This window comes from Plectropomus leopardus, chromosome 24 (assembly GCF_026936395.1).
Source record: "Plectropomus leopardus strain MGB_pleo_1.0 chromosome 24, ASM2693639v1, whole genome shotgun sequence".
Lineage (NCBI taxonomy): Eukaryota > Metazoa > Chordata > Actinopteri > Perciformes > Serranidae > Plectropomus > Plectropomus leopardus.
Window position 1 is genome coordinate 9,132,762 of NC_142199.1, and position 26,201 is coordinate 9,158,962.

Genomic DNA, 26,201 nt, shown 5'->3' on the forward strand with positions numbered 1-26,201 from the left:
TCATCATGTCGGGTATTGCAGATGCTGGTAGAGCTTAGATTTTCACAGGTTACTGTGGTTATCTCCATCTGACTCTCAGAAAGTGACGTGATATAATTAGAGCTCAGTGCATCCGAAAAGATACATACCAATGTATATTGACACAAAATTAAGTTTAATGAAAGTGCATATGTTGAGTATTTAGATGTGATTTCAGATACAGCATAAGCCTCTTGTGTCAACGCTACACCTTAATATTGCATGTGCACAATATGCAACAAGTTTGCCTAAACTCCCATCTACCCTGCACTGCTGCACTGCCAGTCACTCATGGTTGCAGTAATTTTTGAATTTTCAGATTGTCACACCCTCTTGTCGTGATGCCAGCTTGGTCTGCATAACGGGTGTCAAAGCGTGCTTTGTGCAGCGAATCAGTTGCTTCCTATAGACAGTAAAAGGAGCGTATTTCTGGTGGCATATAGCCCCATGTAGTGGGCATGCAGCTTAAATTAGGAGAGAATTTACACATAGCTGGACTTCATTGAGCGCATGGCCCTGACAGTTTCTGCTGCATCATGGAAAACACCGGCCCTGTGAAACAGCTCACACAGGAATGTGACTTCAGTGGGCCCTTGTTGTATATTTAACATGGAGGATAAGTACTAAATAAAGTGAAGGTGATGACGCACTTGCAGTGAGAATGACGAACACTAATAGCATCGGGAAGTGAAAAGACAAATCTGTGGTTGGTTGCCACAGAAAAAAACCTGACCACATTGACTTTGAGCACATTTTCTCTTCAAGGATAGTTAACCCTTTGAAACATTGATTGTCATCATTTTTCTCTTGCTGTATTTAGGCACCTTTTACAAGCTATTTAACCCACTGAACTCTGAGTGAATTGGTTTGATCTCTTAAAAAAATGGGGAAAAAGGCAGAGGCCAACTTGGCAAGAAATGTCCCTCAAATTGTGAGAAATTAGTAAAAAATGAAAAAAAAAAAGTGACATTAAATCACAATTTAGTTTTATACTATATATATGTGAGAAATTAGTAAAAAAAAAAAAAAAGAAAGAAAGAAAGACAAAAAGGTGACTTTAATGACATGAAAATTAGTTTCCAAAAATCTACATTTGTGAGAAATTATTCAATCAAAAGGTGGTATTGATTATATTAATTTAGTTTTTAAAAAACTCTTTACATTTGCAAGAAATTAGTGAAAACGTGACATGAAATGACATGTAAATGAGTTTTTTTGAAACTCTAATTATTATCATTATTATCATTAATGTTATCATATACTTAAAACTATGTTACAGAAAAATAATGAAAAATATTTTTATTCAGTTTTCAGTTGTTTTGGGGTCACTTTCTTCTTTTTGTGGTTTTTATGTGAGTTTCTTCAAACTTTTTACTTAATTCTTGCTAATGTTGGGGCCATGGCCTCCTAGATTGCACATTGCCTTCACTCCATGTTTTTGAAAGAGATCAAACCAATTTTCTCAGGTTTCAAAGGGTTAAGACATATTCTTATTCTGTTGTCTCCTTTTTATTTGTGATGCAGTCTCATGAGGCACAAACCCATTTTATTTGCTCAGCTTCTGATATCCTCCGCCTGGCTCTCTTCCTGCTTTGTTTTTCTTGTCGCAGCATGTGTTGCCTGGGGAGTGAAAATAGTAAATGCAGACACAATGTGAACACTGTCTATGAATGTGTTTAAAATTTGATCTGAGAACAGCTTCTCTACTCGGACATGACAAGAAATTGATTTGAGCCGTCTGACTGAGCGAGTTGTTGGAGTATGTAAAGGACTGGCGTAAACTTCAAAGCCAGTTCAAAGAGTTGTCTACAGCTATTCTCCTTTTGGATTTCACCATGTTGCATTTCCACGCATAAAATTCGAGCCTCCGGGCAGCTATCATCCCCTGCTGATAGTTTCTAATGCAGCGCAGGCAGCCATCCATCCCTAATGCTCCGCAGGGCAGTGATGCAGCACAAGCATTACTCATTTTTACACTGATATGAGCAGTGAGCGTGTCTGCTGCAGCAAATTGCACTGTAACCGCTCGATTCAGCGGCTGCTTAAAGATATGTATGTGAATTATTTATGCAGCTGGAGTCAATCTGTGTGTGTAGTGATGCACCTGGGAAACGCCTCTGCTGAAATGAGGTGTCGGCGATAAAATGCAACATAAACATAATGGAGCGGCTGTCCACAGTGTGTTTTATCAAATTATATAGAACAGGGGAACCCGAGTTTGAGCTGACAGTGAATTTTTGCATTGACAGCTGCTTTAAAGATTTAAAACTTCTCACAGATATTCAGGAAATAGTATTCACTTCAAAATAGAGTGACTGAATAACTGAATCATATGCTGCAGACTTTTTATAGTCATACATCCTCAGAGCCTGGTTTGTTTGTCTTCACTGGCTCTCATGGGAACGGCTTCTGCGAAAGCATCTTCCGGCTGATCTTTCAGAGCCCACCCCGCCGCACAAACTGATCTCAGCGGACTTTTTTTTGACTCCACTTGACAGCAGAAGGCTGCAGGTCAAGCTGTGAGGCATACAGAGAGGGACTAATGTGGGACAACACAGCGCGTTTCTCTCTCGGTATATATAGTGTGCTTTTCCCAGAGCTGAGCGGCCGGTATTCTGTGAGAGAAACAGGATCCTCGGGGCTGAAACAAGTTACTGTTCCTGCAGCCAAACGCCATGTGGCCCTCAATCAACACCCTGCTTGTACTGGGCGACCCCACTTCAGTGCTACAATACTCAGGGAAAAATCTGTTTTATGGACCTTAAGGATAAACACAATGTCTTTTGATTGTCTTTTGACAGTGTTTACAAGAGCGCTCCACTGGGCAGCTTTCATTCCTCCACAAATACCCTTTTTCTACCAAATTATCTCTTTCCTTGAACCAGCTTTGTTCTTTGGCCCTTGGTGCTATCGAGCAGATAGGCCACATTTGCAGTTCAGATAATGGATGCATCATCTTGGAGATACAATAGATCTGTTGACGTGTGTAAAGTCGATGCATCTTGTATATTTTCTATGGAGAACAGGAGATCCAGCCATGCATTTCATGATGGATACAGTGCCACATCTGGATTTGCATAGTTGTTACTAGAACCTCAACTTAATGCAAACGAGGTACATCCATCTCATCAAGAAATGTAGATCAAACTGTCAAACAAAGCAGTGCTGATAAATAAGTTCTGTTGACGCATTGCTTATTTCTCACCTCAGTTTGTTTCGGAAGCGTATTTTAGTGTACTGTTTAGCTGTAAAATGATAAAGTTTGTGACTCGGTCACCATGTTGAAAATAGTCAAGCCAAAACCACCAGCACCCACCAGCCAGAGCAAACCAGACTGCTTGAGGTTTGGACACGTCTTTCCACTTGTCTTTCTCTATCATTAGAGAAATGAATACGGCTTCCCGACTCAGCTTTTATACCTATTTTTTCTAGTGGCCAATTATGGTATTGCAATAAAAAAGTCCCAGGTATCCCAAAAAGTATTCTCCCAAAAGCCCAACAAAAGAGTTAAAGACGTAAAAGAGGTGTCTGTAAAACTGCCCCCAAGACCCAGTGGGACAGACCCTTCCTGTAGGGGTAGAGTCTGCTCCTGCACAGGCCAGCCACCTCCTGTCGGTCTGGTGATCACCTAAAACAGGCAGGAACAAAAATCATGAAATAGAGGGGAAAGAGCTAAAAATTAAGAAAGAGGAGAAAGAAAACAACCCCCACCATAAACTCTGAAACTCTGTCCGGACCAACCTGTCCCACTCTGGATCTTAAAAAGCATTGCTATGATATTTTTTCTCTCTCTTTCTCTCTTTTTTTAGCCAATATTGTCTCCCCCCCCCTTCGCTATGATCCCATCAACTTTGGGACAGACGGCTCAGGAATTCTGATTACCCTGAACCAAGTTTCATTAAACTCTGGTCAAAAACTGCAACGTGACACTTTACTTATTCCAGTAAGAGTGTATTTTTTCTTGGCAAACCGTCAGCACAGAGCTTCAGTGTCCTGCCCAAGGACACTACAGCAGAATACTTTTGATGGTTGCTGTATGAGGAGCCACTACAGAGTAACAGTTATGACCCCTCACATCATGTGACTGTTATTTGTTTTGTGCACAATTAAGTGTTGAGAAAGCTCTGTCAATCTGAGCAGAAAACTTTCAGCAACTTTCCCTCTTAAATTCAGCCCTGTTGTGCTTTGTTGTAGAGATTTTGCAGTGACTTACTCACTAGAAAAACTTTAAAATCCAGGAGGATGAAAAGCATGTTTGATCTGTTTTTTTAACAGCTAATCAGGGTGAGATTTGCTTTGATTCAGTCCTACACACTCTCTCTCATGCTAGCGTGGCACACACCACCAACCACTCCCCATTGATGAATCAAACACCTTCAATAAAGCCTCCGAGACAGACCTACTAATCCCACCTACAGCTGGTGAAGCTAAAGGTGTCGGGACGTTTGCCTTAATGCGCGTCTTGTCTAATGATCTCTGCCCCACTACCCTCAAACTGTCAATCACCCTGAAAGGAGAAGAGTTTGCAGCAAATTCTGCAGCAGAAAAGTCTTAATATTATCTAGCTATTTGCTGTAATGCAGCGTGAAACAGTTCAGCCAAAAAGTGAAATCTAAGTTTTTTCATTTGAATGAGTTTTAGAGACCCAAATGGTTGAATGATTTTGAATTCTAGTGTATTTCCATTTTGTTTTCACACCCATTCTTATGCCCGTACAAATAAAGTCAAACACAATGCAGTAACTTCAACTCTGGTGACCTTACAAACACCATTTACTCTAAACGTGCCGATCAATCTGTTGGTCACCGGCTTCTTGTCGGCTTACGGCAGATTACCAGCACCAGAAGGCAGTGGCTCTCTGTCCCACTACGGTACGTACTTAAACAGATTAACCTGTCACTTCTAGTCACATGCCAAAGCCCAAGCGTTTTAAAGCTGCATCTGGAACGTGCTGGGGAGTCCGTCTGTCAGCCCAAATATTTACTCACAGGAGGGAGGTTTGTGCTTCAACACCTGTTGATTCAGGCGGAGTTTACATGCACACAGGTTTTCCCTCCTTTATTCTTAAAAAAAAAAAATCCTGTCCAAAAGAAATCTCTGTGCAAATGAAACCCCAAAATGCCTTTGTACTGTTAAAAGTATGCCAAACCATCAGGCAGTGATATCCTTAAAGCTGTGTAAAGAAGAAGAAGAGGTTGGGCAATCTGAAGCCTGAAAAAACAACCCAGTCTCACTCTCAACTCCTCAAATACCGATGTTTGGACAGTAGCCCTTTGCATCAAATAGCGACACACTGAGGCACCCTTTAGATGGCAGTATGAGACACACTAGGAAGCAGCACTTTCAACACTTTTTGACGGGCAAGTACTTTCTTCCACCTTTTTTCTGAAAGCAACTGTTTGATGGGTCAAACAAACTCCGAACTTTCAGTCAGGAGATCAAACAGCATGAAACTAAAACATGGCGCATGAAACTAAAAGTTAAAAGTTATCTTAGTAACAACATAGTGTGCTAGCTTGTGTGGCATGCTACCCTGATGACTTATGTCGGGTGGCGCATCTTACAAATGTCAAGTGACATTACATTACGTAACTTTAGGCAAAAGAATACTTATTTAAAGCCAAAAGCATGAAGTTTTTTCCAAAGCTAACCTCATACTTTAGTGGTCTAAACTTCAAGGAAGTAAACTGAAAAAGAGTTTTTTTTAACCATGTTCTAAGTTTATTCTGAAGAGACTGTATGCGTTTAACAAGCCAAAACTCTACATTTCCTGTTAAAAGAGAAGTTTTGAAAAGAGACTATGCTTAGAACAAGCGTATATTGATGCGCCATCCCTTACCATCCAAAACTGACGCTTGAGGGCTTCCCAGAGCGTCACTTTTGTCATTCAGGGCCACTGACCAAGTGTTGGCATTTGACAACTTTGTGGTGAGAATGTTTTGGAAAAGTTATTTACCAGAAGGCTTCCTGTAGCACTGACCTCCGTAGCTCATTGTGACACTTCTGTCCCTTACTATAGTGACAGGGTAACCGTACTTTTGTGTAAACATAAAAAAAATCTTTTTATGTTTATTGTAGTATGTTAAAGGTAAGAAAAAAAGAGGAAAAAAGCTACATGACATCTTAAAATTGCTTACTTTGTCCAAGAAACACCCCAAATTATGATTTATAATACATAGAAAAGCAGCTATTGGTCCTGAATATAACTACAAATGTAACCGTAAGCTTTCTTTATCCATGACCTGTAAGTAACCACAGACCTTAAAGCCTGGTGATGATCGATGAGAGCTATGCTAATCCCTTTTCTTGGTAACATCTCTTTTCTGTGCTGACCGCCACATACCAACACTTCATCAAGCTCGGGATGTCAGCGCAGGTCATCCAGACTGAACATGTGGGAATAGCCTTTGCATTTTTTTTAAGACTAACAGGAAAGTAAAAACGTCAAAGTGAAACTCAAGTGAAAAAGCTTTATTGGCATGACATTTTACTGTTGTCCCTCCCTCTCAGTACGTTTCCAAACTGAGCCACGAGCGCTGCCCTGGTAACTTGACCCCTCCCTCCCTTCCCTGCACGTAGATACTGTATGACACCGCTCTGAGTTCTCATGGACATGCTGCCCTTTGGAAATTCCCCCGGCTGCAACCAATACTACCCATCGAGCAACACCAGCGTCCACTCAAGACAGTATCACTGCACAGGAGCGGATGAATTATCACCGCAGCTTTGATGTGGTGGGCAAATTGACCACAGGGTGCTTTTACCACCGCCAGGGCTGTATCATGTTTTTCCTTGTCAGCAAATTCTGTTGAAAAGCGTGATTTACTGTACAGTAAGTCTGCAAAACAACACTTTGAGCTCAAATTCACCACTACAATGTGTAAATAAACTTCATAGTTTTTTTCTCCTGCTAATAAAATTCAACCAAATTAGAGCAAATTTAATCCAGTTAGATTAAATTAAGATCAGCAGATATTCCCTGTGACCCCCAGAGCCTCCTGTAGTCTCTCTCTGGTGTCTAATCTCTATATCTGTCTAATTAGCAGCAACCTTGCAGAAAAGCTACCACAACGCAGATTACATCGCACTCACTTAGTGGTCTCAAAATCCACTCAAGTTAGACATCTGTACTTTGAGCTATTGTTCACAGCTTCTGCACAATAGGTTTTATCTTTGCAGAAAAATAGACTAAAATCTTAAAATAAAGAAAAGTTTTTACAGAAATGCATTTTTTAAACATTTATATATTACAAATATCATTTTGCATTCAGTATCTTTTTATTCAAGGTGATATTCCAAAATGCTGACTAACCCCTAACACGCAGAGATGCAACATTTTGCTTATTTGCCTCTAAAATGAAAGATATTGCGTCCGTTAGAGCATGCACACACACACACACACACACACACCCTGACACACACAGCCTTTCAGAGCCTCAGTCTTACCTCTTGCAGCGAAGCGTCAGCCCACTGTGCTGTTCTGCCTCTGCAGTGCCACTGGCTGTGCCTTCAGCCCGCCGGCTCAGATGAAGCGTTATCCTCAGAGTGAATGTTTGCTCTGTGCTCCTTCCCCGACGCTTTTTCTCTCCTCCGTCCGCCGCGTCCTCAGCTGGCCTCTCATACAATCCAGGTGGTCTTAAGAGAAAAAGAGGAGGTAGAGGAGCCTCGCCGACTGAGGGAGCTGCTGTGTGTGTGTGTGTTGTGTGTGAGGCTGGGGACTATGAAGACAGACTGTGTGTATGTATGTGTGTGTGTGTGTGAGTGAGAAAGAGAGAGCAGAGGGGGGAGAGACACGACCTGCCATGCAGATATCAGCCCGGTTGCAGTTAAATTTAAACCACCGTCCCTTCTGACACCTTGAGCCACGGCTGCCCTCCCTCTCCAGCACTCACACACACACACGCTCAGACGTAAGCACACACAGAGCTCTGACGGTACCATATGGCCCCTGACAGAAGACTGAGCCCTTGGGAGTCTGTGACTGTCCCTGAGGAGAGGAAGAGTGAGGGAGGTGGGGGGTGGCAGGGGCAATATTTAGACAGGAATTTAGATATTTGCTCAGTTGTTGATGAGAAAATGAGAGTAGAAATGGCACCAAAACTGCAACATTATGCAAACCCTTTACCCTGCAGCCAGAGAGTTTGCACAGTTTGGATGAAATACAATGTGTCACGCAGTATATAAAATCTGAAAATCTAATATATCTGATGCATGTGACAGTCTAGGGAAGGATTATGGTCATGCAGAAACATGGTGGAAGAAAGCAAATGTTTGATTGATGGGATGAAACTTTATATTAATTCCCATAATGCATGTCAGTTGTTTTCTCACATGTAATTTGCAATATGGTATTAGGTTGTAACTGTTAGCTGCTGTTCACCAGAGTCACCTAGATTAGATAGCAAAGTCAAGTAAAGCAGTGTTATAACATGTTAGGCTCTTCATCATCATGCAAATACTGGAAACAGATATGTGTTGTTTATATCGATCAGCACCCTTCGAGGCTGAAAAATAGAGCCAACACCATAGTGCCAAAAATAGTGCAGTTCATCGAATGGCCACTTTAATGACAGGCTGTCTCTGAGGCATCACCTCAGCCTGTGAGTAGATCCACAGCTCCACCCTTTTGTCACACATTTTTGTAGCATCCATGTTGTTTCCACATTCCGACTTAAAAACTCATGAACTCGCTGAAATTGAAAGAATGACTTCCAAAATCTGAGGAGCACGAAAATGCAATATTACTCTATTAGCAGTAACAATGTGGCCTTGAACCATTAACTCTTAACAGAGATGAGCAGCGGGTTACAGAGCCTCAGTAAGCCTACTTCTCTTCAAACCCTGAGATTTTTGTCAACTGTGTGGTCTTTAGCTCCAGCTCATGCTGCCCAAAACGACATCACTTGGGGCAGCTTATACGTGCAGCTCCCTTTGGAGCCACAAAAGTGTTTTTACAACCCTCTTGTGTAGTAGTACTCTCTAAGTCCTGTGAGCAGTATTGATGTGTGAAACTGCATGAGTTCCCCTTTAACAAGCCATTTTCCACCTTGGAGTGGGGTGGGGTTACATCAGAAATAGGCACCCAGCATTTTCAGCGCCGACCTGCACTGGTGTAAAAAACTGGGTTACGTTGTGATGCAGTCAGATGCAGGAGGGTCACAGACTGTTGAGTCACAGGCAGTGTCTTCCTCTCAGCAGACGTCAGAGCTTTAATAGAATTATGGGTATTATTCAGCTTTAAAGCACGCAGAGCCAAAATAAACTGCTTTTCAGTGAATTAGTTTTTTGTTCAAAGTCTACTTTTTTGTGGACTAGAAAAATATCAGAGCAATATAACCTCATAAGGACTGACCTGTAGATACATGTGAAATTGTGTCTCTTTGTGTGTGTGTGTGTGCGCGCGCGCGCGTGTGCGTGTGTGTGCGCGCGTGCATGCATGTGCGTATGTGTGTGTGTGCGTGACCTGAATTGCGTCAAAGCTCAGCAGAGTCCTCCAGCTGTCAGTGGTTCCTCTCCTTGACACTCTGTCATAAATCTCCCAGTCAACTCTCTTTTCTTTCACCTTTATTTATCCAGGTGTGTGTGTGTGTGTGTGAGTGTGTGTGTGGCATGATAGTCAATGTTGAGTGCGTCACAATTACTCTTTCACACACTATAAAATCCCCTCGTAGCAGTTTCGACGTGCTGAATTGGTGCGTGCTGTCAGAGAAAAGGAAAATTAAGTTTTCTCAGCACTTTTAAGATTCAATTTACTGTTGAATGTTGAGGAAAAGCATGAAATCACCACGTTTTTTTTAAGCTGGAACCAGAAAATGTTTGTGTTTTTTCCTTAGAAAATGACAGAAATTGTTACTGATAAAAAATAGTTCTCATTATTTTGTCATAAAAATCATACTAGGGCCACTGTTGGCTCAAAAAAAAAAAAAAAAATACAGAGCCTGTGGAGGGAGGTAGTATTCCAAAAACTGACTGAGATTAAAGTTGTTCATTTATAGCCAAAAAAATTAAATAATCTCTAGAATTAGATAAATTTACAAGAAAATACTGGGATATTCTCTAAAATAAATGTGATAAATTTATGAGAAAAAAAGGGGAAATTCTATGAGATTAAAGTAGTAAATTGACGGAAAAACTAGGATATTCTCTGAGATTAAAAGATACATTTACGAGAAAAAAATGGGACATTCTCTAAAATTAAAAGGTAAATTAATGAGAAAAAACTTGGATAGTCTAAAAACAAACTGATAAATTAAAGAGAAAAAAATCGGATATTTTCTGAGATTAAAGAAACGAACACCAGTTTGATGCCAAAAAGTCAGGCGACACTATATAAAGAGTGAAAATGTCTGTGTAGAGAGTAAGTCGCAATGGAGGAAACACAGACTGTTTTTTGTCCCGTGTAAGTCAACCTTGGCTTATTATTTTGCGACTTAGTCAACTTATTATTTTATATTTTTAGGATACATAAAGCTGTTGAATTCACACTATCCACAGAAATTTCAGCTAAATTGGTCCATTCATGTTAATGTGTTATTTTTGAACCATGGGCATCTTGATTGGACGTCCAAACATTAGTCAAAGCCCTGTGCTTGACCCAGTTTATCTACACAGTGTGCAACAGCTTTATACACCCTAAAAACTAAAGATAATGAGCCAGCGTTGATTGAAATAGGACATAAACCCTGGTCTCCTGGGTAAAAGTCCTGTGTTTGACCCATTCATCCAACACTACTACCTTCTCTCTGCATTTTATCGCCTTTTATGCTAAGTAACCTGACTTTAATTAAATTTTTCTTGTATATTTACTACTTAAATCTAGAAGAATATCACATATGTATCTTGTAAACTTAATGGGGTTTTATATATATGTATATGACATTTTTCCCCCTATTTTTAGGTTTCAGGGTTTAAATTCTAAGGTGTCTGGGTGAAACAAGAAAACTGATGTCAATCCAGGTGTTAAAGGGTTAACATTTAAGGCTTGTAGATTAAATATACAGTAGTACAGTACAATAGATGGGACACAGTTTTTAGAAGCTACTTGAGAAGAGGAGAGGGGAAATGATTCAGTGAGGATAAAACAATATGTCTGTACAAGACATGGGTTTTTCATCCTACAGTGGAATATAGGAAGTGACTCAGCTGCTCTGACTGCAGCTACATGAAACCAGGCGCACACCTACGCAAAAAAATGCCTCAGAGTTAAAAAAAAAAAAAAAAAAGGAAAGGAAAAAAAAGTGTTTGACACGATGGCAAACTCAAATAGGTGGCTGACTCTTGTTTCTTGAAACTGCAAATTAAAACTTATAAAGAAAATGCAACAACAACAAATTTTGGGTTTGCAAAGCTTTGTAGTGACATGTATGAAATTGTTGCATGCACTTTGAGTGAAACTGTTACATCGGACAGGTCATAATGTCACACAGGGCCGTGAGTTTGCAGGGTTTTATTCTGACACCCTCACTCTTGCACTCAGTGGCATGCTTTTTTCAATCCTTTTTATTCCAAAGTTATTTTTGCCCGTACTGCTCCCTCAGTATATCCATTACAGGGGCCAGTAAGCCTCTACAGCACAATGTGAAGTGAAATCTGGATTTAATATATGGTTTTGCATTTTCCCGCAATATTAAAAGGAGATTCCAGTAGTGATAAAAACTATTCACACAATACTTCACTCTCAGTAGAGATCTGAAGATGAATAGTCATGTGGGAGGACTTTATGGAGTTAGGGAGTTTTTTTATCAGGAGAGAAAATGTCTGCAGGGCGCTGAGAAACAAAAACCCTGAATAACAATGATTTGGCAAAGTGTTACAGATCACATTGTGCATGGATGGAGTTTATGCCTGATCTTAACCCCAGTAGAGCCGTGATTTTTGATTTCCCACTTAATTAATCAATGCAATACAGCAGCAACAGTATTTCACAGCGTTAATTAATTTGATTTCCCTTAATGATCTTGCTAGTAATTGAGGATATACAGAGGAGACTTAACAAGTCTTAATTATGGCTGCACATACAGCCACATTATGGGCAGTCTAGTCTAATGAGCAACCATAAGAACGTTGTTTTGTTAATATACTGCCCTATTACATATATTGTATGTTTCTCTTTGTATTAAATCAAGACTAAATTCCCCATATGATCATTTGTATATCAATTACTCACCCCATGTTGGATTAAAATGGTGAAAGGTAACTTTGTTTTTCTCGCATGCTTCGGGTATAAGGAATCCAAAAAGTGAGAAAACAGTAATAAAACCATATCACATCATCAGTTCACACACTGTCACATAACTCTTGCTGTATAATCCAGGTCTCATTTATCCAGTTGAATTCTCAATACATGGATCACCTTGACATCAACTCATCATTAATTTTTTGTGTTTTTTTTTCATTCTTCATACACTAGAAGCATGCAAGAAAAACAAAGTTTTCGTCACAAATTCATCACAACATATGGGGAGTAACTTATATAAAAATGATCATTTAGGTGGTGAAATATTCCTTTAATTCAATATATATCCATGAGCGAACACATTTATCAAAGTGTATTTCACTGGTGGACAAGGTTTACAACTTGTGCTGACACATTTCATTGGCTCTCTCAAGCATTTAAAAAGCTGCGCGCAGTAATGAAACTGCATGCATGTGTGGAGAAGTTTCATATCTAATGTAGCCAAACATACAAGTAAAAAACAAAAACATATAAACAAACCTGAGCTCAGAGGCCTTGTATGTAGGAACACACCTTATTGTCAGGTCAAAACGTTTCACAGTGTACGTCCTAGGCTGATCTGAGACGCGCCGTAACTTTACACTGGTCACTAATCACAAACATCACAGAATTAACCTCACTGACAGCTCTGAGAGCAGCACGACAGAAAGTGCAGGCCCAGAAGTTTCCAACTAGCCATCTCTCATCACTCGCAGATGGTTGTGGGGGGGGGTGTGTGTTTATGATTTGGAAGATGTGTGTGTGCACATGTGTGAGAGTATCCTGTTTCTATATCTCATTGTTGTCATTCACTACCATATTCAGTCATTTAGTTTGTTTACTTTTAGGAGGTTTTTCTTTTGTTGTCACAAAAATTGGAAATTGGTTTGGAGAGAAGAGACCATGAGAGCCGTGTAGGAATATGTAGGAATGGATAAGTATCTAAGAATTTAGTTTAAAAGTCATGTACTCATTCCAAAATAGATTTAGAAAGGATTAATAGTGTTTAGATTTAAAGGTAATTCTGGACCTTGGACACAATTGGTCCGATCAGTTGCTGCTCTGGTGCTTTTGATCATATTGCATGATATTCCTCAGCACACAAAGACAATGAGACAGCAAAATCTACGGAGGAAAATAGTGTGTAATACCATTGAAAGCACTGCAAAAGCTAGGCAAGATTTTCCAAATGAAAGTTCACCTCCCTGGAGTCAGTCCATTATTGGATGATTAAATTCATGTTTAAGCCTTATAAAAAATGCTTAAAAACAAAACTACAAGTATTCAGACTAAATCTTTGTCTTTGATTTTAGTCAAGATTTCAACAGAACTCTATGCCATGCAGTTTTATCACAAATATCAGAGATCAATCAAGCTTCAGACAACGTGTAAAATATATTAAACTGTTCAGTTAAGTCTTGGCTTCCTTAAAAACTTAAGTTGCTATCATTTAAAAAGTTAATTTATAGTCACTTTTAAGTTGCAACAACTTCACAAAATTAAGTAGATACAACTTAAGTATAAGTAAACTTAACAATTACCATAGCAACTCACAGAATGACCATTTGTATGTCAGTTATTCACTTTGAGTTACATCTAATTGATGATGAAAGCTTTGTTTTTCTTTTTTATGGTGAACCAAGAATCTAAAAATGGAGAAAAGTCTTAATGAATTGTTGCAAACGGGGCGCCACATTTAATGACAGCAAAACTACACAAGAACATCCATTTACAAACTCTCACACAAATCCTACAGTATCATCCAAGACTATTTATAGATATATATTTATGTAGTTGTATTGTCAGTGCTTCCCAAACACATGCATTTTGCTAAAACATTAAAATTCAAGACATTTCTGCATACAAGTTTGTAAACAGATGATTTGATATGCTTTGCTGTTGTTAAATGTGGACCCCAATGACTTCACTTCATCAAGAACTTTCTCCTTGTTTGGATCATTTATTCATTCATATTTTCTTCATGAATTAAGTGCAACACAGGGTGATTGATATGCAAAGCTCATTTTTGGAGGGAAAGTATTCCTTAAAGAGGTCACAAATCACAAAGGTTTGGAAACAGTCTGATGTTTTGCAGGCTGAAAAGTTGCAGTAAAATATCTTAAAATGTTATGTAATCTGGTTTTGTGCATCAAAATCATCAGCATTTTTATCAAGACAGTCATTTTCATATGCAACAACATTTGTTTGTTTCTTAAAATGGGACACAAAAGCTTTCAATACTAATACTCCATACTGAGCTGCAGTAAATGACATCATTTCTTTTGTTTGTCTCTCTCTCTCTCTCTAATGGCACCAACCTATTATCCATTAGTCTCTCAGTGAGTCAGGGCACCTGTCTCCGTCCAACCCTCCCTCTGTCTCACATCCACAGCCACCAGAGTGCTGTTCTATCAGTCCCTTTACGACCCATCTGTGCTGTCTGTTCACCACACTACATGTCTGAGCAGCTGTGAATGGCCTTTTTGGGACACTTCTCTGAGCGCCGGAGAGCTTTTGCAGGACACAATAGCCATTGTGGATTTGTTATGTGTCGCTGCATGTGTGTGTGCAGGCTTTCAGAAAGAGTGTGTGAGAGTCTGAATGATGTCTGAGAGGATTTTGATGTCAGAGAAAGTGGGGTTTGATTGTGTTCTTGCATGTGTCTATGCTGGGTTTGGGGTCATTTTGGGGTTTTATTCTCAAGGAATGTGGCATAATGTCCAACAGAAATATGGAATAAGTCCCACTGTGACTTAATTTGAGTGATTTATATGTGCAATAGACCCAAATGATGTATGTGAGTAAGATACTGTTACTACAGCCTCCAAGTTCTCTGTTCTCACATCACGCATTATGAGTTTTCAATGATGATATCAATGAAACGAAGATTTAACACCCAAAACTATTTTGGAATTTTTGAAACAATGAAACCTCCATCTCTGATTTAACAGGCCTCCTGTGCCTCGTAACAAAAGCTGCACAAAAGAAACAGTTCAGCAAAGATCTGTGTGAAGCATTCGTGGTGTAGAATATGTTGCTTCTTTGCAGCAACATCCATATTTGAAGCATTGTCTGTTGTCATGGCTACACATGAGTCTGGACAGACATGGAGGAAAACTGTAACAGCAACTTGATGGTTCACAGAGCTACACAACTGTGAGCTGTGAATTCTAGTTTTTCATTGTTGTTAATGTTGTTGTTTTGTTCGTTATTTTGTTTTCTCCACACCTTTTGTATGCCTCTTTTCTGCTCAAGAATCATGGATGCTGCGTTTGCAATTTTAAATGAAAGTTTTGACAGCATTTTGGCTGCAAATTCAGGAGGGAAGGATAGACCCACAATGCAGCATTAAGAGCCATTTGCAGGAAAGGCAAGCTCAAATCCATCTGAAGAGAGTGAAGCAGACTGTCAGCAGACTTTTGTTGTGGTCATTAAAGTGGAGATGCATTTACTTGCACACACGCAGCCAGAGATGATGTTAGGTAATTCAAATAATATATAGACTTCAGCGCAAATACACCAAACAAAATAAGTCGACGTTCTGGGATAATGAGGCCCCTGGTAATACTAATCCGATGCAAATAGTGCTTTTTATATCTGAATAATTTTGCAGCATGTCCACAAGAAAATATATATATATACATTTTACTTCATCTATAAGAACAAAACAAGTTTACAGTAACAGCGGAGTCACAGTGGACCACCTGCTTAACAGACATGGTAGAAAGAGACACTTACACCACACAGGAATTATCAGTATGAGGAAGATGAGAAAAGTCATTTTAAATTAGAGTTTTATTGAGGAATGATTTGTGAGCTGCAACGCAAAACCATGTAAATGTTTTCCACTTGGTCAGAGCCAAGTTAGTGTCATAACGCACACGCACACTCTCTGACCTCCTCCTCCTCCTTCTTCTCTCCCTCGGCATTATGGGAGCGGGCCGTTTAAATCCAGAGGTATTTACGACTCAGCACTCTCCTCTAGAGTTCCTGGAGCTCCTGGACTGGCAGTGTGACACCAGCAGCCCAGGTTAAAGATAGACAGGGGTTTGGTTGGCTATCTGGCTATTTTGTATCGGGGTCCATCTGTCTCTCTGTCTGCACACCTGCCTGCCTGCCTGTCTGTCTGTCTGTCTGTCTGTCTGTCTGTCTGTCCTGTCTTTCTGTCCTGCACAGTCCAAGACAGAATTGGCACTGTAAAACATGTTGAGCTTGACTTTAAGAAAGAAAATGAAACACCAAACAGCTTCTTTTCTAGAAGTGGATGGTGATTACACTAATGTTTCACATATTTAGCTATTAATTAAGTGTATCTGTGTGTTTCATTTGACTTCTTCAGCAATTACAAAATATTTTGATTTTTTGATTAAGTAAAAGTAAAAAAATGAAAATCATCATCCCCATAATGTCATTTTTAGTTTTATTTATTTTTTTGATAATTTAAATTAATATTTTTTCTAACGTGTTTTTTTATTTGTAAAAAAGAACTTTTTTTTTAATGTGCTCATTTTTTTCAGAGGAACATATTTTTATGTAAAATCTGTCAAGTGACAGCTTTAGGAAAACTATGCAACCCCCACTTACCCCTTTTATTAATATTTTCTTGTATTGTTTGTTTGTCTGTTTATTTGTTTATCATCATTTTTACTCTTTATACATACCTATATCATTTAGACTTGCTGTTTTTACATGTGTTGATATCATTAACTTGATGTTTGCCAAAAGTGCACGATTTTAATGATTTTACTACCTTTTTAATTTTATTCAGCCTTTATGTAATCAAAAATATTGAGATGCAAAATCTATTATGTGAAGGAGTCAAGATGGGCACCAAAATCAAATGTTTCCCACCCAAGTACAAACAGGAGTGGATAACATCACAAAAACATACCAAAACACAACAAAAGACACACAGCATACTGGAATCAAGTGCTAAAAATCCTGGCAACTTGTTAAAAGATTTGATATTCTTCTATAAAAATATTTCAAAGTATTTTTAAACATGTCAAGAGCAAGAGAGGGTATCTCAACTTCCAACAACTTTCTCTGCACTTCAAAAAGATTTGTCTCCACCTACTGGTTGAAAGGAGGAATCAGCTGACTTGGAGCCACAGGTGAAAACAATCATGCAGTGTTTTTTAAAAACATACGGACTCAACCAAAAAAGAGAGTGCAAAGCATCTGAATCTACAGAGTTCAACTGGGAAAAATACAACCTGCGGCTTTTTGCTATTTTGCTTTTTGACGTGGCAAAATCAAGAGAACCGGGGACATGTCGGACAGATGGTTGATTTTGAAAGAAAACCGTCTTTCGGGGAATTTCATCCCATCCGGTCAGCAGCTCCACAGGACTCCACCTCTGACAGTTAGGAAACACCTGGATTTTTGTGATGAAGATTCAACTGAGGATCAAGAGGAAGCACGGCAGAATACGGAGGTAAATGTGATTTACTTCTCTGCCTTTTTTATCAAACTGTCTCTTATTGGCTTGACATGTAATCACATCTATCCTCCTTATACTCAACAGGCTGATAGTGGAGATGACAATCACCAAAACATGACGTTTGATTTCAGCAAAAACACAGGTACAAAATATAATGTTTTGTTTGTTTATTTTTGTTTTGTTTGGGATGTATTTTTTCTGTTGTTTTTGTTTGTTTGTTTGTTTGTTTGATTTTTGTGTTTTAAATGAGTTTTGTGGTGTTTTTTTTAATATATATATATTATTTCTAATAAATTGAAGGTTTTGGCATGTTTTGTCTGTATAGGGTGCATCTACTTCTAATACTAAGAGTACATTTTCCTGATAATACTTTCTGACTATTAAGTAACATTTTCAATGAAGAACTTTTACTTGTAAAATATTATTTTTACGGGATGGTGGATCTGAATATTCCACCACTACACCTAAGCAGATTTCAAGTGTTCAAGTAATGTTTTCCTTGTTTTGATTTTTTTTTTTTTTTTTTATTTTTCACTTTCTGCAGAAAACATTTCAGATGACCCTACCTCCATGCTGAAGGGGATGAAGGGGTATCACGTGACACCAAGTGACTTGGAGTTTATTATGAAGATTAAAGAAGAGAAAGTTATTAAGGAACTGGAGGTAATTTTGGCTTTATGGCTCTCTGCTGCTGCTCGATTATAATCATGATCTTCACTTTGATTGCAGTCATTGTTGTACATTTTTTGATGATGCAGTGGTTTATTCTGACTGTCCACAGAGAGATCTGGACGAGGTGCAGAGGTTGTTACAAAAGGAAAAAAAGGACCTACAGTCGACGTATGTTTGCAGGGACACGCACCTGGCTGAACTTGAAAAGGTTAGACATCAAAAAATATCGTAATGTTTACGAAGTTTTTCAACCAACAGCAACAACTTGTTGATTCTTTGTGTCGCTGACACAAGCACATCTGACCTGAGTTTCTTTTCGTTGTTGCATCTTTTTGTGCTTATTATTCATCTCTCTATGATTCATGTGTCTTTGTAGTTTGTGTCTTTTTGTGGTACTTTTGTGTCTCTATTTGGTTCTTCTCTTTTTGTTGCCATTTTGAATCTCTCTGTAGTTGCTTTGTATCTCTTTGTGCTCATTTTGCGTCTCTTTGTCTGTCTGTTTAGTTTTTTGCATTTCTTTTTAGTCTTTATGTGTGTCCATAAAGCATTTTGAGTCTCTGATGAAGGACAGGAGGCTATTGATACATTTGGCCCCTGGGCCTGTGCCCAGTAGGCCTGTCCAATAATCCGCCCATGACAATAACCTTCTCTGAACGTTCAAACCTGTGCTTGGAACAGTCAGTTTTACTAGAATTTAATATTGCCTCCAAATAACATTGTTTTCCAAAAAAACGTCTTTCCCTTCAAGGTCAACGATTGTATAAATGTGAAGTTAAGGATGATGGATCCTTTGAGAGCATTCCTCTGGCATTTAGAATATGTTAGATAACGTTTGTTGGAAATTCACAGGCTTCAAACACAAACCCACTGAGCTGGAAGAATAATAAAATAACATGAAAACAGCACATAATACATGTGTGTGAAAAGTTGAAGAGAAGAACAAATTTATTCTGCAGATTCTGATAAATCTGTTTCTTTTCTGTCAGTTTCCATCCTGCGAAGACATCACTGCGTGGGCGAAGGTGGTCCTTGAAATGACATCACCATTGACCGTGTTAACAGACCAAGACGCTAAGTCCCTGCTGGCCATGGTGACGTCAGAAAACATCCAGAAAGTCATGGATAAGAAGAAGACTGAGGTTGCTGGCTTGCAGAAGATGCTGGCAAACAAGTAATTAATAGCTTGCATGGATGAAGCTGTGTGCCCACATCTTGTGCACATCAAAGTGCACAATTGAGTATATATTACATATTATCTATACAAATATGTGTGTACTCTTCTATTTTGGTGTGTTCATGAGCTTGTGGGAAGACAGCAACAGGATGCCAAATGTGCAGGTCCAACGCTTTAGAAAACTTTAAAATACTAATATGGATTCCTTTAAAACACAGGAAGAAGAAAGAGGCCACAGAGAAAGACCAGCTTGAGAAGCAAATTGTCAGAGAACAGGTACGACAGGCTCCAGCGTGTTGTATTTAGTTGGTGTGTTTTTTATTAATTTTTATCTGCTTTCAGCTGAAGATACAGACGTTAACAAGACAGTTATTAGACCTGCACTCAGAGCTCGCACAAGAGGAGGTGAGAATCTGATGGGATCTTGTTTCTTTGTTGTTGTTGTTGTTGTTGTTGTTGTTGTTGTTTGTTTTGGGGGGGTTAGGGTATTTGTAGTCGTTTTGTGTCTCTTGGTAGTTGCTTTGCATCTCTTTGTTGTCCTTTTGTGTCGCCTTGTCACTGTTGTGCTTCATATTTTGTCCCTCTGCAGTTGCATTGCATCTATTTGACATCCTTTTTTGTCTCTTTGTGGTCATATTGCATTTCTTTGTCGTCCTTTTCTCTCTCTGTGGTCAATTTTTTGTGTTTTTTTAGTCCCTTCTGCCTTTTGGGGGTCATATTGCATCTCTCTATAGTCCATTTGTGTCTCTTTGTAGTTGCTTTGCGTCTCTTTGTAGACATGTTGTGGTCATATTGCGTCTCTTTGAAGTCCTTATTTGTATCTCTGTGGTCAAATGGCATCTCTTTGTAGTTGATTTGTGTCTTTTTGTGGGTTTGTGTTTTACCTTATTTCTAAATCGCTTTGTGTGTCTTTGCAGCTGTTTTGTATGTCTATGTGATCTTTTTGTCTGTCTCCGGGGTAATTTGTTTCTTTTTACCTTGTAGCAATTTACTGTACCCTAACGAAAACTGTGTCTTGACAGGAAGCCTACAAAGCTCTTGAAATGCAGATTAAAGCCCAAGAAGCAACAGAAATCAAAGAAGAAGCAGATGCCTCAGAGGAGCCACAAGTTGCTAAAATACACACAAAACGCAGAGGAAAGGAAGGGAAAGTGGCTGTTAATACTACTGAGAAGTTGCAAGACACAACAAACCAAAGTAAATCAACAAGGAGCAAACTCACTGACAGTAAAGCAGACAGCCAGACCAGTGCGGTAGCTACAAATACAGGTGAAACTGTGAAGATGGAGAAGTCAGCTAAAGAAGCCAGAGGGCCGCAGAAGAAAGTCGAAGGGTTAAATTCACAAGTGCAAGCTGTGAGAGGCAGAGGAAATCCTCCTGGAGCTGCAAAGCTGAAAAATCAAAGTTGCATGAAAAGTGAGGAGGCTCAGTCCACGTCGCAGCCGGCGGCTTCTTCACAAGGCAGAAAGAAAGGTGCTATAGCTGCAGGTGAAGCGGGAGAAACTGGTCTGAGAAGATCCAAGAGGATCGCCAGCAGAAGTGAGTGTGTTTGATGATTTTGCTCAAGGAGGTAGCTGATGCTGCCTGCTGACCCCACACTTTTCTTTTTTAAGGTTATTCTAGAATATTCAGTGTTTAATTTTTGACACAAAAATAAAATTCTACTTTCACAAGCTTAGACCCATGTCAGTGTTCATTGGTGCGTGATAATACTTTTAAGTTTACCCTAAATGTGTACTACAGTGAAGACATGAAAATTATAAATGAAATGATTTCTCTGTGATTAGAAAATTGTTCCCAATGAATTGAGCTTAAATAAAACTTGGTTTTAAGACAATCCATCCTAGTAGGGAGGTCAAAGGTCATGGGCAGCAGCATTACATGTGACAACAGACTGTCCCTTGGTTTGCATACTTTTCCTTTTTACTATCAGTGTGAACTGCAGCTGCCCTTTAAACATACGTACTGTTGCATGGAGGATTCAAACAGTTGGTACATACTACGCTGGCACAACACTGCACTCTGAACTTTCAGTCCAATCCACTTTATTTATATAGCACGATTTTAAGAAACACAAGGTTTCCAAAGTGCTGCACAGCAAGGTAAAAAGAACAATAAATACACAATGTACAATAGGATAAAATAAAATCTGATAAAATGAGATAAAAACACAATAAAATAAGATAAAAACACAAATAAAATTACATGAAATAAATAAAATAAAATAAATAAAGTGCACTTCCTGCACAAGATAATAATAATAAAAATATAAAAGTATGCACATACACATAAAGTCATAAAATCAACACGCTACATGGAGTCAAACGCCAAAGAAAGCTTTAACCTTCTTGCTAACATATCTTTGATCTTGGAGATAAAACAAAAGTCATAGGTCGAACTTGCTAGAGATAGAGGTCAACCTGGAGAGCTCTGCAGTCATAACTCTCCAAATGTATGTAGTTTAAACTTTTAAATAACCGCATGCATTTCCCTTGTTATTTTCATAGTTTCATAGTCATTTTGTTTGTATTCTGTATAACTATTTTCTTTACTTAAATAATTTCTATTCCAATTATCAATATCTATTCGACTGACTGCTGGCGTCGTGCTGTCAGTAATGTGTCATATTTCTGCAGCTCAGTGGATGGGACATATCTTCTACTGCATAGAGGATTTTGGTCAGAGTAGCCAGAAAAGCATGCTGGCTTGCCTACTGCACAATGCAAATGGATGTAGTGGGACATTTTGGTATTTTTGGCATACTTCATTTGACATGCTATGTATTGTGACACACCAAAGTTTTTCTGGCATATTCAGTAGTACAGCAATGTGGATATTGGAACACACAGCGCATAAACGGAGTTGACATAGCCTCGGGGTCTAAACAGTAACAATAATACATTTTATTTATATTGCAGCTGTCATACAGGGAATGCAGCTCAAAGTGCTTCATTGAGAAAGAAAAGTAAATACATGAAGGCATAGATACAATAAAAAGTTATTATAGGAATCAGAAGATGAGATAAAAAGTGCAAAAACACTATAATATTAAGAGTTTAGAGACAATTAGAACAATATCAAGATATGACCCACAAATCAACATTAAGTCATGATTAAATAGAACAGTTTCGTAATAGGGCAAAACAGTCTAATCAGATTTTTTTTTTATCTAGAGACAGCCAAAGAAAAAGGTTTGTCATGAGCCATTTCTTAGAGACACTCACAGATTCAAATATGCTGTGGTGGTGTGTTCCATAATTTTGGGGCACTAATGGCTGCTTCAGCAACTTTTTTGTAAGTCGTTGGGACTGTTAATAGTCTGATGATTGTAGTGAACCATTTGCAGTGTAACATGACTGACAGTCTGCAATGTTTGAGGGTGAGTTATCATTAAGAGCTTTAAAAACCAAAAGGAGAACATTAAAATCAGTCCTATATGATGCAGGCAGCCAGTGAAGAGAGGCAGGTGTGGGAGTAATATGTTCTCTTGTTTCTGTTTTTGTTCTAGCTGCTGCATTTTGCACAAGTTGAAGTTTCCTCAGTGATGTGTTTGGGAGGCCGGTGAGCAGGGCGCTAAGCCGTGAGAGGATAAAAGCATGGGTGAGTTATTAAAAAGTGAAGCCAATGTTGAAGTGCCTGTAAGATGCATTCTTTATAATGGCCAGCAGGGGGCACCACCACTGGTTGCAAAAATAAGTCAGACTGTAAAGAAGTCTATGAGCAAATGACTCTACTTCTTATTTGATTTATCATCTTCATGAACATTTTCCAAATAAGTTTAGGGTCTCAATCTCTCATTTCAGGTCTTCTTCAGTATAGCATAATGTTCATTTAGTAAATCATGGTACCATTTAAATAAAATAAAGAGATAGTATACTCTTTAGGATGATTGATCAATTGCTACCATCCTGGTGACACTGGGTCAGATCCATCCATGGTCCTCTACCACATTCTTATCTAAAAACTCTTCTACCTCCAAAAAACGGTAAACTCATGACTTTATAACAATGGGTGACATCTCAGTTGCCAAATCCACTTCTTTTATACAATCTGTGGTGCTGACTGAGGTTTATGTTTGTTCAGGACACCTTAAAATAGTCAACGCACCCTGATGAAGAGCACGTACTTTGAAATGTCTCCTCTGGACTAACTTAATTAAATATTTATAGGAGCATAGTCTTTGTAATTTCTTTTCTTGTGCTATCTCTTTGACCAGCACCTAGTTTTTGTCTTCTAGATGTGCATGTTTTTCTATGGAGCTCACTGAGTATTTATGACAAATAAAAATGACAAAAAATTAACGGACTGATAAACAGATGATAAAATAAATAAGTAAATAAGTGAAAATACAGATGAAAATAAAGGTATACTGGGATACAGGCATACAGATGAAGGGGTATCTCCAGTCTGAGAATTCAGGGAAGAAAGATTCATTATTTTTCCAAACAAGGGAATATATCAACATCAGTTATTGGCCAAATGAGTTGTTGTATATTGGCATATTGGCAAAAAATCCAATACCATGCATCCTTACTACTTTCATAGCAAAAGATATAAAAAGTGCATAAGAATAGCCTGCGATAGTGAATACTTGTAAGCAAAGAGGTCTGAAGCTGAAACCCTCATGACAAACTGAATTAAATATGATGTTTATTTTGACTGAATAGGGATTTATTTCCTTCATGCTACTTTTACAAATTGGCCCCTAGAGCTAACGTCACAAATGTCTCTTTATGTTTTCCTTTTTATGAGTCATCTAAATTACAGATTGCTGTGAATGCTTTGATTTCTGTGAGATCATGAGACCTCGTCTCTCTTTCACTGCCACTGTTGGAAATGAGTCCCGAGCGCTGCTGAATCAATGCAATTTCCTTCTCGTCATTCTTGGACGACTGTGCTGCAATTTGGGTGTGACATTGTTAATCTTACATTAACTCCCAATCAATCGGCCTGAGCGGGGAGGAAGAAAAACACCTCGTGTTCGCTCTCCGTGAGTCTGGAGTGGGAAAACATTGTGCTGACAGCTGGAATGTTTCGAGGCACCTTCTTAAGTTACAAATTAAGTTTGAACTGACGGTCAGATTTGTCCGTCATGTGCCAGGATTTGCTTCTCTAACGGCTGCGGTCCTGACAACTGGAGGGACATCTATCTTAACAGCTAGAGCTCTGTTATAATTTCCCAACTCAGGTCTCAATCCTTGACTTTTTCCTGCAATCTGCGAGGCTCGTTTTCAGACTGTAATCCCCAGAACCTGACAAGGGATTTCCCTTTTTCTCCTCACACTCACACATCCTTGATTGGTGAGATATTTGTCTGATGGTCAAGCGCAACGACCCGGCCAAGACCAGAGAAATACAAGCACAGGGTGGGAATCATGGCTCCATATCCTGCCATTAACTTTAATAGCCTAATACCAATAAAGTCAACGTACCTTCCAGCAAACTTATCGTGAGCACTGAGTTTATTCTACAACGGTTTAGTTTTGGCCGCTTTTTGTCTCGTTATTCCTGCATTATTTCAGTTTTCTTCCCTGTGGCTCCTCCGATTTTCTCTCGCTTGCCAAACCTGGAACCCTGAACTGCTTTTCAGAATCGAGGCATGGGAACATTACCTCAAATGCGTCAATTTTAGAAATCAGATCTTGTTTACGGAAGGAGTCCAAGCAGACAACCGGGATCTCGGCCCAAGGAATTGTGGGTCATAGATTACACACATACTGTTCATGTCTTTCGCCTTGTGGCTCGATAAACATCTCTCTGTATTTAGGCACTTATTGAAACATTTTAACTACTTACAAAAAAGTAATTTTAATTATTTTATCAGTAGTCTCATTATACAAGTGCAGTTAGCTTAAAGGAATAACCTTTCAAACCTGGACAAATTGGCTTGATTTCTTTCCAAAACATGGGAAGAAGGCAAAGAGAACCTTAAGAATAAATGACCAAGAAATTAACAAAAAGGGCAAGAAAATTACCTGAATGTGTGCAATAAAAACCCAAATTCAAATAACAAAATAGTAAAAAACAAAAAAAAAGAACAACGGAAAATTTAATCAAAGTTAGGTGAGTTAAAAGAAACATGAAAAATACGAGAACCATTGTAACGATTAAACAAAAAATAATTAAAATATAATTGTTAGTTTTGAATATAGTTCTCAATTTTTTCCCCAGGTTTAAAAAAATAAATCTAAATCTACTCATTTTGCCCTATTACAAAAAGCAAAAGTGATGTCAGTCCAGGTTTGAAAGGTTTAATTACTCAACCCATTTTACATCAAATTAGTGAAGAACATTTTTCTTTTTTCATATGTGCAGGGAAAGAAGAATTCAAAACAAATAACAATTTTAATGAGCTGAAGTAGTACATTGGGTCTATGTTCAACAACAGCAAAACTATATCAAAACATCTGTTTAGAAATGCTCACACAAATAATTTAGTATTATCAAAGTCTCATTTATCCAGTCATATGGTCAGTACTTTCCAAACAGACAGCTTTTTCCAACTGGAAACTGAACCTAAAGTGAAACTTATATACTTTCTTTACCAAACTCCTTTGACAAAAATAATAATTTTACCTCTCTGAACATGGTAGTTGCTGGTCTTCTGCTGCTTCAATCAGTTTTTTTTTTTGTGTGTGTGTTATTGTGTAACTTAGGTGAACCTGAACTGGACACCAAAG

At 38.6% G+C, this 26,201-nt stretch overlaps 3 protein-coding genes across 5 annotated transcripts in view; 2 read left to right on the plus strand and 1 right to left on the minus strand.

The window, feature by feature from the left end:
* Positions 1-7,888, minus strand: part of filip1l (filamin A interacting protein 1-like) — a 95,641-nt gene extending 87,753 nt beyond the window's left edge. Inside the window, exon 1 of the mRNA XM_042512910.2 lies at positions 7,465-7,888. The gene's annotated coding sequence lies outside the window, so the exon portion shown is untranslated. The remainder of the gene's footprint in view (positions 1-7,464) is intronic.
* The window catches only part of ect2l (epithelial cell transforming 2 like), a 161,813-nt gene that overhangs the window by 98,430 nt on the left and 37,182 nt on the right, over positions 1-26,201 (plus strand). For 2 of the 3 annotated variants that reach the window (XM_088074771.1, XM_042512911.2), the window contains one exon: positions 23,030-23,121. The exons of the other annotated variant lie outside the window; for it this stretch is intronic. The gene's annotated coding sequence lies outside the window, so the exon portion shown is untranslated. The remainder of the gene's footprint in view (positions 1-23,029; positions 23,122-26,201) is intronic. 3 annotated transcript variants of the gene reach the window in all.
* LOC121962962 (uncharacterized) overlaps positions 17,330-26,201 on the plus strand; it is a 46,054-nt gene continuing 37,182 nt past the window's right edge. Inside the window, exons 1-9 of the mRNA XM_042513309.2 lie at positions 17,330-17,669; positions 17,760-17,817; positions 18,220-18,338; positions 18,457-18,555; positions 19,334-19,518; positions 19,740-19,797; positions 19,864-19,926; positions 20,544-21,060; positions 23,030-23,121. Of these exons, the coding sequence (XP_042369243.2) occupies positions 17,505-17,669; positions 17,760-17,817; positions 18,220-18,338; positions 18,457-18,555; positions 19,334-19,518; positions 19,740-19,797; positions 19,864-19,926; positions 20,544-21,060; positions 23,030-23,052 (1,287 nt within the window). The 5' untranslated portion in view covers positions 17,330-17,504 and the 3' untranslated portion in view covers positions 23,053-23,121. The remainder of the gene's footprint in view (positions 17,670-17,759; positions 17,818-18,219; positions 18,339-18,456; positions 18,556-19,333; positions 19,519-19,739; positions 19,798-19,863; positions 19,927-20,543; positions 21,061-23,029; positions 23,122-26,201) is intronic.